This window comes from Ranitomeya imitator, chromosome 2 (genome assembly GCF_032444005.1).
Source record: "Ranitomeya imitator isolate aRanImi1 chromosome 2, aRanImi1.pri, whole genome shotgun sequence".
Taxonomy (NCBI): Eukaryota; Metazoa; Chordata; class Amphibia; order Anura; family Dendrobatidae; genus Ranitomeya; species Ranitomeya imitator.
Genome location: NC_091283.1, coordinates 201,752,240 through 201,768,810, shown reverse-complemented (window position 1 = coordinate 201,768,810; position 16,571 = coordinate 201,752,240). Strand labels below are relative to the sequence as shown.

The 16,571-nt window shown below is 44.0% G+C and overlaps 1 protein-coding gene across 2 annotated transcripts in view; it reads left to right on the top strand.

The window, feature by feature from the left end:
• Positions 1-16,571, top strand: part of SCAI (suppressor of cancer cell invasion) — a 126,839-nt gene that overhangs the window by 76,812 nt on the left and 33,456 nt on the right. For both annotated transcript variants that reach the window (XM_069748485.1, XM_069748487.1), the window contains exons 3-8: positions 7,169-7,264; positions 8,448-8,534; positions 13,295-13,393; positions 14,484-14,580; positions 14,664-14,762; positions 15,822-15,974. In XM_069748485.1, coding sequence (XP_069604586.1) covers positions 7,169-7,264; positions 8,448-8,534; positions 13,295-13,393; positions 14,484-14,580; positions 14,664-14,762; positions 15,822-15,974 — 631 coding nt within the window. The remainder of the gene's footprint in view (positions 1-7,168; positions 7,265-8,447; positions 8,535-13,294; positions 13,394-14,483; positions 14,581-14,663; positions 14,763-15,821; positions 15,975-16,571) is intronic.

Below are 16,571 nucleotides of genomic sequence, written 5' to 3'. Positions count from 1 at the left end.
ATGGGAAGCTGATCTGTAACTGAATATATAAAGATCCATCTTGATCCTCTTTCTACAAGTCACTCCTGGATTACAATCGGATCAATACTTTTGTGTGCGGAGACATCGCTGCTGTAAATATAGCATAATTGTCGGTGTGCGTCATCGGGATAAAAGCCTTAACCATTTCTTGCATGAGCTACGAAAGATGAATGAAGCCTTGTTAACCGTTCGATGTCCAGATACAACTTTGTGATCGTGGTGTCTGCTTGACCTTCGCTCCATTCATTGTCTATAGTACTGCCTAGTGCATCCGGCTGATATTTTCGGCAGTCCCGTAGACAATGAATGGAGCTGCTTTGACATCATTCTGCTGAAATGTTTATAACAAACGACCTTTTTGACCTTCATCTTTTTGCCAGCAAGGGGTTAATACCGTGTAGTTTTTGCTGTGGAAGCCCAATTCATTTAATAAGGTCATTTTAGAACTGGGGTTTCAGAAGCACTTTAGACGCTCGGTGCTGCCGCAATTCATGTGTGTAATGTCAATTTTCTGTTTTCCTTTATTTTTCTTTTTTTCTTTTCTTTTTCATGAGCTCGGCTGGAAAAAAAAAAAAAAAAAAAAAAAAGTCGTCTTTCCAGCCTTGGAAAATCAGCAACTGTTGAGGTTTTCACTTTTAATTTTCAGCTTCACTGCCCATTTTCCTGCCAGTGAGATGATGTGCTCTGACTTCACAAACGCCAAAAGTCGAAAATGGGGACAAATAAACGGACACCTTTTTTTTTTTTTTTTTTGTAAAAGTAATAATAAAAATCCGATGAGCGAGGGGCGCAATGCAGCGATCACCCGACGGGACTAATGGTGGGTTTAACCTTTCACGGTTACAAATCTCTTGGGAAATGAGCAAAGCAAAATAAAACTTACGATGCATTTTAAGCATTATTGCACCTCTGGTCTAAAGAAACTGCAAAAAAAGGGACTTAGTAAAATGTTCTCTTTTATGAGAGCTGCTCCTTACAGTTATAGGATATGATATGGTGTTTTAGTGCAGCCCATTAATATGGTACCAGTTGGGCTGATTTCACATTTTACCAGAATTCGCAATCCTAAAACTGGATTAGGGAATAGTTTTTGTAACTCGTATTAAAGTGAACTGCAAAAACATTGTGGTTCTAGTTCACATGTGGCAGATTTGAGTCATGGTTGTAACTAGAAAAGCAAACTGTATTTTTGGTGCCTACGTAAGGATGCCTTTTTTTCTGGGTTCATCCTCCCACCATGCTTCACTGTGTGCATGAGCCGCACTCGGCATCCTTGGCACATGCGAAGGACATCGGAAAGGCTTAGGTTGGCATACTCTGTCCTAGCGGATATCCGTTACGCCAGATTGTGCAGGATCAGGGCATGGCAAGCTTAACATTGCCCTAATTGACTGAAGATTGATAATCATCACAGTTTGTTTCAAAAAATACTATAGAAACTTGGGGCTCAGCTGTTTGGTAATGGTGGCACCTTGGTGTCGAAAGACACAAAACAGTTTCCTTCTAAAACCCTAACAGCGAAATGCCGGCTAAGAACCTTCCAATTACCATTTAAGGACCTCTTGATTGTCGGCTAAGGACCTCCGCAATTTATTACATCGGAGTGTCCACCTCCAGAAGGTGTACATGCCCGAAAGTGATGCACAGCAGAGTGCACATTCGCTCTTTCAGCACCATTATAGTCTATTGCTCCGCATCAAGGGGGAAAACGTCCGAATCCCATTTTGTGGGGGTTTGGCCGTGAGCCACTGAACGGGTGCGTAAACACAATGTGAAAGCAAACTCCGTGTTTTTTTGGTCTTTGAAGCCTTGTAATTTTTGATACCTTGGGTCTTTCCATGACCTTATTCACACCCCGGTGCACACTGAAAAATCGTGTTCTTGGTAGTCTTCAGGGGGATTCATGCGTCCAATAATCATTCGGATTAATCACAACCCCTAAATTAGCAGGTCTGCTGTCTCTACCCAGTAACATGGCTGACCCATTACCGCGCACACGTTGTGCTAAGTGAAACAGCCACAATATTCAGGGCCCTATTCCGTATAATGGCTCCGTATAGGTGTCCATGAAATTAGGAATGGTGGGAAAGTTTTTGATAACCTTGACGGGGTCCCGTAAAAATTTTTTGAAAAAAAAAAATATTACCACTGTGGTAAAGGCAGGTGCAAGCTCCTATGCTCATTGGACTTCATAAAGGGGTTTTCCTTTATCAGAACCCCCCGTCATCAAGCACAGTAGATTTTTTTTTTTTTTTTTAAACTAACTGCGCTTTAGGCTATGTGCACACGTTCAGGATTTTTTGCGGGTTTTTTTGGCCGTTTTCCCATGGAAAAAATGCTTAAACGCATACATAAGCATCCCATCAATTTTAATGCATTCTGCAATTTTTGTGCACATGATGTGTTTTTTTTATTTCTCAAAAAAAAAAAAAGCAGCATGTTAATTAATTTTGCGGATTTTTCACGTCTTTGCCACTATTTAATGCATTGGGAAGCTCCGGAAAAAATGAGCGAAAAAAAAAAAAAAACGTGAAAACGCATGCAGATTTCCTGCAGAAAGTCAGGTTTTGTTCAGGAAAATTCTGCAGAAAATCCTGACGTGTGCTCATAGCCTTACTCACCCTCCTTAGATCCAGGACTGATGTTACTCCGACAGCGCTGCAGGCAATCGGTGAGTTCAGCAGCTCACTTGCTGCAGAGATGTCGGCGCTGAAGGACATACATGTATATTGCGAGCAGTAGCAGAGACTCTGAGTTGGACCTGGGGAGGGGGAGGAAATGTATAAATCTGCTTTTTTTTTTTTTTTTTTTTTTTTTTTGGGGAGCAATCAACAATTGGACAGTGGTAGGAGCAATATGCATGCTAGGAAGTGAGAGGGGGAAAAGAAAGTTCCAGTACCTATAGTGCTGGAAGAATTCTCGAAAAGAGTCTATGGCAAACTACAGTTCCTGGACATATTTTTTAGCTTTACTTTGATGTGGGGGTGATCAGTTAGACCCAATAAGTTGAAGAATTACTTACTATATGCTGTGATGCTCTCCAGTCAGGATGGTAGCTCCACACAGTCTCCCAGTGATCAGCATATTTGGGTTTCCATTTGACCTCCTCCTCTCCGCTGTGTATGTTGAGAGAAGCCAGAACTTCACGGACTGTTGCTCTTTGCAGGTAATATTTCCTCCGATATTAATTGGACACTTAGTATCTCTCGGGTGGAGGGATGTCAGGATGGTTTTGCAGCGCTCGGCAGATCCCTGCAGTTTTTTATTTCTCCACTTTTGCCTAATCTTTGTATATGAGGGCAGTGATTCCTCTCCCCCCGACTTCTGTGAATCCTCCGCTTTATAGCCGCTATCGGAACAAAACATGTAAGCCCTTCGTTCTGCCCTGACGGGGGCTGCGCTGTGAAAAGTCTCGTGTCATCGGATCGGAGTTTGCGATTCTGAAAGTCGAGCACAGAGGAGTTCTTGGCCCTCAGCAGCCGATCAGATCTGTGCACCATTTTATTTTATCCTTTACATAGATGTTCTTAAATGTATAAATATAGTTAATGGTAAGGAGCGTAGATACATTAACTTTTTATGTATTTTAACGTAAATGGGTCATTCCCCTCTTCATAAACAGATATGATCGAATAGTACTTGTAAATCCAAGCAATTTAGCAATTTACTGCTTATTAAAATATTCAGCCGTTCTTAAGATAGTAACACTTTTATTTTCATTCCGTTGCCTTGGACACCGACCACCGCTGCTATACAGTAGAACGTGCGCAGTGCTTACAAGCTCTTTTCCATTGAGATACAACAGTTATGGAGCTGTCCAGGATTAGCTGGAGCGCACTGTTACCTCCTAGCCCACCCAGCCAGCTGCAGCTCATTGCTTACAAGCTAGCCAGCAGCGGCGGCCGGTCTCCAAGGCAACGAGCTGTAAACAAGTCTTAATATGTCTAAAACGACTTCAAATTTTAATAAGTAGTAAATTGCAGAACTGTTTTTAAAGCCCTGACGGTATCCATCTATGAAGTTGGGAGTTTTCATTTAAGGCTCTGTTCACACTTTTGATATGCCGAACATGTCCCTTAGCCCCACTCATCCAGCATATGCCAAAAGCCTGTCCTTTTTGGCATGTACTGGTCCAGATTTTCATTTTATGGAATAGCATGGACAATTTTAAAACCTGTAGAATCTAACGGACATGCCATGGCAATATAGAAAAGCCTCCCCTGAAGAGGCATCCATGGGAATCTCCCCTATGTATATAGGGCTAAAATCCATTTTGCATTTGGGTTCCTTTTTAAAATATTTCTTAGTTTTGCCTTTTACAGACTTTTTGTTTCTCTACACATTCAACTTTGATGTGGTCATAAATCGGCTGAAAGGAGCTCAGAAAAAAACGGATAAGCGTTAAAAACTATCCCGTTAGGCTATCTGACTGAGCTCACTGATGGATTCTCAGTTTACTCGCTCTGCAGCCAGCACTAGGCAGTGCAACACAGGAACTATAGGAGGCAACATCTTTTAATGAAATCCAATTGAAAAAAAATAGTTTTGGCACCAAATACATGCATTTAAGTGGTGGAATAGAAAAAAAGTGTTCCTGAGAACCCGGCTCCCTTAACGATACGGTTTTGACTAAAAGGGGTCCACGTCACTATATTTCAATCTCATATTTGCCCCTTATTTGAGCTACAATTGAACCCCTTTAAAATAGGCCTTTGTTGTTATTCACTAATGTTTCAAAGCTTTAGAGCTGGAAAGTGGACGGAGGAAAGGCTGTCTCCTAGAAGAGGTCTCCTGCTTGTCGGGAGCATTGTGCAGGTCAGATGACCACCACTCCTATCATTTGACAGCTGCTCCTTCCCATCACAAGGTTATCATGTAACTATCGATCCCTTTATGCCTTCTGCACTCATCTCTCTTAAAGGGGACATTTCACTAGATTATTTTTATCTAAACAGTGTACCTTTTCAGATAGCCACGGCTTCACTGATTCTGGAACAGTTTTTTTCTTTTTCTTCTCTGCCCCTCTATGCCAAAGTTATTCCCCCTAGAATTAAAGATGCAAATGTTCCCTTCTACCAACTGGAGGTAGATCAGGACCTATCCTGAGGGCGTTGTTTTTTTCTCCACTGACACTGGCCAATCAAAACAGAGAAGTTCAGTGGTGCACACCCAGGTGTGGTTGAAGGGAAAATTTACACCTTTATTACCAGGGGGCATAACTTTGGAATGGAGGGGCGCAGGAGAAAAAGAAAAACTGTCCCAGAATCGGTGCAGTCACAGCAATTGGGGGAGGTGGTCATATACATTTATCTTTAATAAAAAAAAAAATCCACTTTAAGGTCCGCTTAAAGCACGCCATGTAGTTCGACCGCAGCAAGGAATAAGACCAGAAGTCTCCGTCATTACTATCAAGAACAGCTTAGGATTGTTGCTTTTTCCCCTCTCCACAGCTGACCAAAAAGCTTTTGTAGTTATCTCGTATATACATTAAGTGTAACAGAATTCTGGTGTAATTTGCAACACAACAGTTTTTCATTGCTTCTACCAAATATTTTGTGTTTTGGACACTTTTTTCACACTTTGGCCGCTGTTGAGGACTGCAGCAGCTCCTGTTGATCTGGTCAGAGCCGAGCTGCAGTTCTCAGCACTGTCCTCTACTTAGAGAGAGGCGCTGTGCTGTTTTGGCTCCGTGCAGTATAGGTGATCCGTATCATAAACCTGGGGTTATCCATTTTCTGAGAACGTGAGTGAGTTCTAAGCTAACAATCTAGGTAATATTTGTCCTCTCAAGTCTCCGTTCTTGAAGATGCGGCCATTTGCTAAGCGGTTCTGCATACCGCATAAAGTTTTCTGAAAAGGGACAATGCCTCGAAGTTGACTTTTACGCACAACCTTTCATATTTACTTGCCACTGCCGATATTCTAACCCCGGGCACTTGACCTCCGTCTGCTCACTTTTCTTCCTGCCTTGGATCACGTGCCGTATATATACCGCGCACTATCAATGTGTCGCCATTATTGAAGTCCCGTCACGGTCCGTCTCCAGTCTTGCCTCACAGTGTAAAACCGCACGTGCGCTGTAGTGACATGGAGCTGAAAACGGCCAATAATGACGACACATTCATTCTGGGAGGAATCCGATCGGCACAGATCTCGTGTAATCATCATAGAAAAATATTCCCCTTCAATTTGTCTTTATTTTTTTGTTTGAATTACAGTGCAAACATAAAAGGGGTTGTCTGGTGAAAGTTATCCTTTGGTGCCAATAAAGAGCCCCCCCAATTGGCAGAATAGGAAACTTTTCTCCCTGTAACAGTGGAGTGGCAGTGCACTCGCTTGGCTGCCGATCCCATCTTTTCCTATGGCGATTATGACTATTTTTCCAGCAGGACTTGTGTTCACCGGACCACCCCTTTTAGAACATTATATTGTTATAATTGCTCCCATTGTGCAGACAGGTAGGAAACGCGTTTCCAATGGAAACCAAATGGTAGAAAGCGTCTTTACATCTTGTGCGGAACTGTGGGTAAAGCTAATTTTACTGTAATGGAAGGTATTGGGGGGGGTTTAAGGCTTTTGGGGAACTAGTCACAGTGGCAGCCTGTTTCCATGGAAATCTCACCGCAGGGGGCTCTGCTGTATGACAGCGGCGGGCCGCCTTGTGCCGGCAGAGATGGAGGACATTGCCAATCAAAACATGCTGAGAATGTGCTAGGAAATCTGCATCCCAGACAGGGTAACGTGGGTCCCTCTGGCCAAAAAATATTAATAATAATGCAGCAGGTGAAGCACACGGGTTATCATAGTCTTCCTCGCTTGCTGCAGGAGCTCGGGCAGCACGCACGCTTCTCAATGTCATCTACATGGGAGGGGGCAGCGTCATTGGCCGAGGGTATCGTCTCATTCCACAGCCCATTAGTTCCACATTCTGTGCCGGGAGGTGCGAGCGTCACAGCTTCTCCCTGATATCTCCATTGTGTCCAATGCATCCGATTAATTATTTGCTGAAAATAATGGTTTTCTGTTTTTTGTTTTTTTTTTGTTTGTTTTGTTTTTTACCTTGACTACAGTTATTTTTCACTATTTGTTTTTTCTCATGACGTTTTGCAAAATGCACTTTAGCTAACATGCAGTTCCATTTTTGTAGGGATTTACCCCAGTACGGCCAGAAACAATGGCAGTCGTATTTCGGAAGGACGTTTGATGTGTATACGAAGCTTTGGAAGTTCCAGCAGCAGCACAGGTAACGGATTATAGCTGTGGACATTGACCCGCATCCTCAAAATGCCACCTGCATGTGAACGTGTCCGGACCGAAAGTTTTTTTTTTTTTTTTTTGTTTTTTTTCTCCCACTCCTCCAGCATGAAAAGTTAAAAAAAAACTTAACTCACTTTATTAGATGACTTGTCTTCATTACTGAAAAATAAAATGCATGTAAATGGTTTCCTGCTGTTCCCCAGTTTATATTCCTGCCCTTCGGCGTCACTGATATCTGGAGTACAGATGGTGGCAGTGATGGGTCAGCTCCGCCCCTGTGTCACAAACTCTGGGGATTGGCGGCTGCAGGAGCTTTTTTTTGGAAGCCGCGCACTCGGATCACTGCCATCAGCTGTACTCCGAATGAGGATTTTCTAATAGAAGTGCAGCTAAAGGCAGGCGAATAATCTGCGCACAATCCAGGGTTTCGATGCCAACTTTGATTTTTTTTTTTTTTCTTTTTAGCCGCCTTAGATGCTACAGTCAAGCATGACAGTAGCATCTACATGGGAAGAGACTGAATTTTTCTTTGTCTGCAGCAAGATGGACTTAGCGGTTTTTCTCCGATTTGATAAAATACTTTAATAGCAGGCAATGTGATAAAATTACCACAATTCACCATTCAAATCCCTCTGCAGCTGCTCACATATATCACAGTATATCCGAAGGGACCATCATTTATAATGCATTGCTTATATAGCACTATCGTATTCCGCAGCGCTTTACAGACACCATTACTGTCCCCATTGGGACTCACTGTCTATATTCCCTTTGAGTACGTATGTTTTGGAGTGTTGGATGAAAAGCGGAGAACCCAAGGAGAACATACAAACTCCTTGTAGATATTCTCCTTGGTAGGATTACCAAACCTATCCGCAGCTTGCGGCTAGAACATGTGTATATTCGATATTGAATACCCCTTTCATGGGCTTTTTATTAAGCAATCTTATGCATATGTTGTGTCTTTGAACAGCCACGAAACCTGACTCTGGTGCTAACACTTGGTTAGGACCAGAGCATGCTCAGATAACGCCTTATCCCAGCACATTCGCTCATCACTAGTCCTGATCTTAATTTTTCATATACAAAATGTTTTGACTATTTATTTTTTATTGCATTTGCTAAAAAATGGGAAATGTTAATGTCAAATGTTTGCCTTTTGTTTTTAGGCAAGTCCTTGACAATCGGTATGGCTTGAAGCGTTGGCAGATTGGAGAAATTGCCTCGAAGATCGGTCAGTTGTATTACCACTACTAGTAAGTATCTGCGGGTGGCAAATTAAAATGACCAAATTTAAAAAAAACAATAAAAAAAAAACTATGACATGACACTGTTGCGTGATCCATAGGCTGTGTGCACGCGATGCGGAATTAGTGCGAATCCGTAGTGGTTTTTCCACCCAGAAACGCTGCAGATCCGCACAGTGATTTACAGTACAACGTAAATCAATAGAAAAAAAAAGCTGTGCACGTGGTGCGGAAAAATCCACATGAAAACCGCTACGGAACAAAAGTAGCATGTTACTACTTGTGTGCGGAACTGCAGCGCTTCTGACCCCATCCATAATAGAAATCCCCAGGGGTAAAATTTGCATCAAAAACGCACAAAATCCGCTGCAAATCTGCACCTGCGTTTTCTGCCAGGAGAGGCGGATTTTGTGTGGAAAATTCTGCACCCCAATTCGCAACGTGTGCACATTGCCTAAAAGCCAATGCGGTGCGGTTTTGCACGCGCTAATGACCGGTCATTTAGGAGTTTGTTTCTCCTTGAGAAGAGCCCTTGTGAGATTTGTAGTCCTGGAGATGCTCCATGTGGAGAAAGTCTTCACACAGGAAGAGTACAGGGATCTTCCCATCAATGGCCGCTCAACGTGCCATTAAAGCTCTTACTTTGCACTGACGAGGAGCAAAATTCCCCAAACAGCTGCATTCGGAGATCTTTTGTTTTTAGAGAAGGTTCTGATTTGGCTTTATTACCAGGGTCTTTAATGGAGGTGATATTGACGTCTTAGGGTACCGTCACACAGTGGCATTTTGATCGCTACGACGGCACGATCCGTGACGCTCCAGCATCGCACCATTATCGCTCCAGCGTCGTAGACTGCGGTCACACTTCGCAATGCACGACGCTGGAGCGATAATTTCATGACGTGTTTGCGATGTAGAAGCTGTTGGTTACTATGCGCACATCGTATACAATATCGTGCACACCTTTGTTACACCATGCGATCATGCCGCCACAGCGGGACACTAGATGACGAAAGAAAGTTTCAAACGATCTGCTACGACGTACGATTCTCAGCGGGGTCCCTGATCGCAGGAGCGTGTCAGACACAGCGAGATCGCTGGAACGTCACGGATATATCGCTGGAACGTCACAAATCGTGCCGTCGTAGCGATCAAAATGCCACTGTGTGACGGTACCCTTAGAGACATTTCAGACCCTGTTTTCTTCCTCTTTTTTTTTTTTAAGATACTATTTGCAAACATCATGTTATGTAATGTCATTGATGGTCACAGCCAGACATGCAGAATTCTTGAGGCCCTTGCTTCAGGCGGCATGCTTTCCTACTTTTTGAGGGTGTGTGCATTATACTAGATATGTACCGTAATTCATCCCAGTGCTAAAACCAGCTGTGTACATGAGGCGGCTGGACATGCTTGTACGTTTGGGGGGAGGGGGCAAAATATGGCGAATAATTGACAGCTCTGCTATGGGGTTATCTCTTGCGGGAGGACACAAAGGACTCATTAGAATTAGACTCCATTGTCCTGATCAGTGTTAAGGCTGGGGTCACATTGCGTTTTGGTCAGAGCGCTAACGGACAGCGTTGCACGGCGAAATTAACGCCATGCAACGCGTCCGTTAGCGCTCCCATTGCCCGCAATGTACCAGCGCATTGCTAGCGCGTGTCATTTTCGGCACGCGCTAGCGAAGCGCCGGTCTTTTGTATCGCGCCTCAGACGCTGCTTGCAGCGTCCGCGGCGCGCCCGAGGTCCGTTCCCCGCTCTCGCAGATCGGGGATCTGCGAGAGCGGGGACGTTAACGCGACCCCGAAACGCGGCCCTTTAAAAACATTGCGTTAGCGCAATCCGCTAGCGCTAAACGGATTGCACTAACGCAATGTGACCCTAGCCTAAGGGTCAGTCTGCAGGCACTTGTGAGGTACAGGGTAGGCTGCCATGTTGGGCTGCTTCCAGACAGGGACTCATTAGGCCGACTTCACACTTGCGAGTTTTACGGACGTAAGAGCGCAGAAACTACGTCCGTAAAACTCGCAAAAAATACGGCACAATTATGCTCTATGCCTCTGCTCCTATCTGCCGTATTTTACTGATCAGTATTATACGGCTTTCTACGGCCGTACAAAATCGCAGCATGCTGCGTTTGTCACCGTACTGCGCAAGAAATACGCCAATGAAAGTCTGTGGAAGCGTGAAAAATACGGATTACACACGGACAAGCAGTGTGACTTGCGAGAAATACGCAGCGCTGTTAGAGAGAAAAGCCGGCAATTCAGTGCGGTGTACAGTAAAATCACACTGACAGCTTACAGTAGAATAAATGTGTACACATAGAATAGGTATATATATATATATATATATATATATATATATATATATATATATATATATATATATATATATATATATATATATCAGTGAGACACATATATGTATATATATTAATATTTATTCCAGCGCTATACAGCTTGAAAGCCGGTAATTCAATTACCGGCTTTTTCTTTCTCCTTCCTAAAACCCGACATGATTTGAGACCTGGTTTACATACAGTAAACCATGTCTTCTCTCCATTTTTTTTTGCAGATTCCACACTACTAATGTCAGTAGAGTGTATCTGCAAAATTTGCCCGTTCTAGCTCTTAAAATAAAGGGTTAAATGGCGGAAAAAATTGGCGTGGGCTCCCGCGCAATTTTCTCCGCCAGAGTAGTAAAGCCAGTGACTGAGGGCAGATATTAATAGCCTGGAGAGGGTCCACGGTTATTGGCCCCCCCCCCCCCCCCCCCCCCCCTGGCTAAAAATATCTGCCCCCAGCCACCCCAGAAAAGGCACATCTGGAAGATGCGCCTATTCTGGCACTTGGCCACTCTCTTCCCATTCCCGTGTAGCGGTGGGATATGGGGTAATGAAGGGTTAATGCCACCTTGCTATTGTAAGGTGACATTAAGCCTAATTAATAATGGAGAGGCGTCAATTATGACACCTATCCATTATTAATCCAATTGTAGTAAAGGGTTAAATAAAACACAAACACATTATTTAAAATTATATTAATGAAATAAAAACAATGGTTGTTGGAGTATTTTATTCTACGCCCAATCCAGTCACTGAAGACCCTCGTTCTGTGAAAGACAAAACATAATAAACCAACAATATACTTACCCTCCGCAGATCTGTAACGTCCAACGATGTAAATCCTTCTGAAGGGGTTAAAACATTTTGCAGCAAGGAGCTTTGCTAATGCAATGCTACTCCTCGCTGCAAAACCCCGGGGAATGAGTCTAAATATAGATCAATGAGCTATATTTAGCTTCATTTGCGGTGAGGCGCCCTCTGCTGGCTGTTCATAGATCGTGGGTACTTGCCTAGAAAGCCTGGGAGCCTGGGAGCTTTCTAGGTAAGTTCCCACGATCTATGAACATCCAGCAGAGGGCGCCTCACCGCAAATGAAGCAAAATATAGATCATTGATCTATATTTAGACTCATTCCCCGGGGTTTTGCAGCGAGGAGTAGCATTGCATTAGCAAAGCTCCTTGCTGCAAAATGTTTTAACCCCTTCAGAAGGATTTACATCGTTGGACGTTACAGATCTGCGGAGGGTAAGTATATTGTTGGTTTATTATGTTTTGTCTTTCACAGAACGAGGGTCTTCAGTGACTGGATTGGGCGTAGAATAAAATACTCCAACAACCATTGTTTTTATTTCATTAAAATAATTTTAAATAATGTTTGTGTTTTATTTAACCCTTTACTACAATTGGATTAATAATGGATAGGTGTCATAATTGACGCCTCTCCATTATTAATTAGGCTTAATGTCACCTTACAATAGCAAGGTGGCATTAACCCTTCATTACCCCATATCCCACCGCTACACGGGAATGGGAAGAGAGTGGCTAAGTGCCAGAATAGGCGCATCTTCCAGATGTGCCTTTTCTGGGGTGGCTTGGGGCAGATATTTTTAGCCAGGGGGGGGGCCAATAACCATGGACCCTCTCCAGGCTATTAATATCTGCCCTCAGTCACTGGCTTTACTACTCTGGCGGAGAAAATTGCGCGGGAGCCCACGCCAATTTTTTCCGCCATTTAACCCTTTATTTTAAGAGCTAGAACGGGCAAATTTTGCAGATGCACTCTACTGACATTAGTAGTGTGGAATCTGCAAAAAAAATGGAGAGAAGACATGGTTTACTGTATGTAAACCATGTCTCAAATCATGTCGGGTTTTAGGAAGGAGAAAGAAAAAGCCGGTAATTGAATTACCGGCTTTCAAGCTGTATAGCGCTGGAAAAAATAGTAATATATATACATATAATAGCGGTATGTTGGTTTTGCAAGCCTGCGAGAAAACCACGCAGTACGGATGCCATACGGATTACATACGGAGGATGCCATGCGCAAAAAACGCTGACACACCCTGCCTACGGAGGAGCTACGGACCACTATTTTCGGGACATTTCAGCGTATTACGGCCGTAATATACGGACCGTATTTTCATACGCTGAGTGTGAAGCCGGCCTTAGAGGCGCTTCTGAACCCGCGCTGATCATGTGATCGAAGAGTAAGACACGTCCTTTCCCGATACTGACCATTACAGCAGCCTGTAGTGGATCCATGGGGGGGTAGGTTGGGTGAATATTCATCATTTTTTTTTTATTTTTTTTTTATCATTGGCACCATTTTTTTTTCTTATGTTGGACAACCCCTTTAATGATTGTAGTCAGAGATGTTGATGTGACTGAGCTTCATGATGCCCGTGTGCTTCTCTTCCAGTCTTCGTACATCAGAGACTAGTTACCTTAATGAAGCGTTCTCCTTCTACTCTGCAATAAGACAGCGATCCTATTATTCCCAGGTCACCAAGGAGGACAGGTAAGACCCCACACCCTCTGCAGACGCTCCACGCCATTGATGCATTTATTGGTGTCATTTATGCTATTGATGTGACAACTTTTTTTGGACCATCCTTACTGCCCTCTAGGTGTTTTTTTTTCCCCCGGTATCTGCAGAATTTAGGCTTGTATCTGTTACTTCTCCATCCAAATGTGCATGTGAAGGGATTTCGCCTTAGAGTTTTGCTGCGCTCATAGACCGGACTGAAGAAGGCCACACACATCCATGGCCACCTCTCCGCGTCATCTACTCCATGCTGGCGTGGCACACTGGTTTCTTATCTACCTAGGCATAGCCATATTGAGCCAAACATAGTGCAAATTGATTTGCAGCATCCGGACAAGTGTCTGGTGGCCGCCATATGGGAGCCCAGCCAACGGCCTCTTACCTGATGCTCCTCTTTTGATTAGCCGGCCTGGTGTGACGCACATGTGATATCGCTCCAGGCTGGCTAGTCAAAAGAAGAGCCAAGGATGCCATCAAGTAAGAAGCCGTTGGCCGAGCTCCCGCCCGGTGGCCACTGTGCCGCCTCCTGGGAACCAATTGGCATGTGAAATTTGTTTCTACAGTCAGATTTTTTTTTCTTTTTTTTCTCTCCGCCATTCACCCTGGACCTCGTCCTGCTCCGTGACTCGTCACCTTGCTTTAACTACCACTTGTCAGTTTTAAAAGTATGAAGTGTCTGGCCCCAGTGAAGCTTTTCCGCTCATTGACAGTCATTGCAGTCGGCGGCCCTTAAGCTGCTGACATTGTTTGTCAGGATAGATTACTGCAGAGGCTTTCACGGACCTGAGAATAACTCTGGACGACAGGTACAAATACATGGGGGAGGGTGGATGGCTGACCGACCGGCTCATGTATAAAGCTTCACCCATCAGCACTCTAGTACGGACTTCTCAGACTGATAATACCGTCCTACATCGTACATGGAAGTGAGATTTCCGGCTGCAAAGCCTCCCGATAATATCCCACTCTAACTTATTTTCCTGCAACATCCAAACAAAATGTTACTTAAATAAGAGTAAAGTTAGAAAAAGCGGTATAGGTGATTGCTGTCATTGTCTTTTAGGCCTGAGCTGGTTGTGAAGAAGTTGCGGTACTACGCTCGCTTTATCGTCGTCTGCCTCTTGCTAAATAAAATGGACGTTGTTAAAGACCTAGTGAAGGTAATTGATGAACTCTTCATTTTAATGGTCCATGACCCTTGGCTTCTAACCACACCGTCTCATCACTGATGTTTGCATCTTAGGAACTGTCAGATGAAATTGAGGACTACACCCATCGCTTCAATACCGAGGACCAGTTGGAGTGGAATCTGGTTCTCCAAGAAGTAGCTGCTTTTATCGAGGTTCCGTAGATTTCCTAGATCACTGACCACGTCTTCCTAATAAAATGTCTCTTGCGTTGCGTGTAGACCAGCCCATCTCGGCCAGTTTAGCCTGATCATTAACAATGTCTCTTGTGTTGCGTGTAGACCAGCCCATCTTGGCCAGCTTAGCCCGATCATTAATAATGTCTCTTGTGTTGCGTGTAGACCAGCCCATCTTGACCAGTTGAGCTTAAAATGCCTTAAGTTACATGTAGACCAGCCCATCTCGGCCAGTTTAGCCCGATCATTAATAATGTCTCTTGTGTTGCGTGTAGACCAGCCCATCTTGACCAGTTGAGCTTAAAATGCCTTAAGTTACATGTAGACCAGCCCATCTCGGCCAGTTTAGCCCGATCATTAATAATGTCTCTTGTGTTGCGTGTAGACCAGCCCATCTTGGCCAGCTTAGCCCGATCATTAATAATGTCTCTTGTGTTGCGTGTAGACCAGCCCATCTTGACCATTTGAGATTAAAATGCCTTACGTTGCATGTAGACCAGCTCATCTTGGCCAGTTTAGCCCGATCATCTGGTGATCGGTTGCATGCATTTAACATTAGGAAACTGTCTCCTTCCTAATCGCTGGTTTGAGTCCAAAGAAGTGCTCAGAGGGGAACAAATGCAATATTTAGACTGGCCAGGTTATACATTATGCACGAGCCTCAGAGTAAAAAGTTGCAGATCGTTTACTCGTTCTGGCTTCAAAGAACATATCCAGTACATGAAAAATCCTTGTTTTCCTCCCGAGACGATTCCTTCAGCATGGCATCTCATTTACATTTAATCTAAATAATGAAGTGGTAGCCGACACCGGCTGATGAACTGACAGCGAGTTCCAAGGCTTCTCCTATTATTCCCTCATGATTGGGTCGCGGTGGTTTTAGTTCACGTGGCCTTCATGTTGTCTCTCCTGAGACTCCTTCTCGAATATGTCATGTTTAATGGCTTGTCGCCTCAGTCGTCTGTTCAGCAAGTTTAGACGTTTCCACTTGATAAAGCTGCACTTTTCACCTAATCTTCCGCTTCTCCCCGGTGGCAGGCAGACCCCGTGATGGTTCTAAATGATGACAACACCATTGTAATCATCTCCAATCGACTGGCGGAGGGCACAGGACCCATGTTGGAGCAGGGCATGGTCGTCGGACAGTTGATGCTTGCTGACGCTCTCATCATTGGCAACTGCAATAATCAGGTGAGAACGTCACATTAGTGCTACCTGGAAAGACCCCCACATGATAAACCTGCCAAATTGGATGCTAAGGACTGCTGATCTTATTCTCCCAGAGATGATCTGCCGCCGGTGATGTCAGGCAGTGGCTCTCTTGGAGAACATGGGAGTCTGCAAAGCAAGCTCTCTTGTGTATGAGAGTACCCCCGTGAGATGATTGCTTGCTGAACCATCATCATCCGACAGCCATCTAAGCACACTGCCCCATGTAAGGCTACAGTCGTCTGATTTACGTACTGGCCGTGTATGTCTCCCGACACGAACGCAATAGTCTCATAAGCACATAACACTGTCAAGTTTGGGTCGGGAGACCCTTGGCCATGCTGTGCATCACATCGTGGTCCAATTTCTGCTTAAATGGCCATAATTCTGTATGGGGGCACAACTATATTACAAACTGCTCTATGCCCAAATAGTTTTCTTTGACCCTTGTGAATTGGCTTTTTAAAGGGAGTTTGTCACCCCCAAAATGCTCCCTTAAGCCACTTGTACAGGTTTGTTGGGGTCTTGGCATACATGTAGTAGAGATTGTAGTGGTTTAGTTAGCATAAAAAAAATATT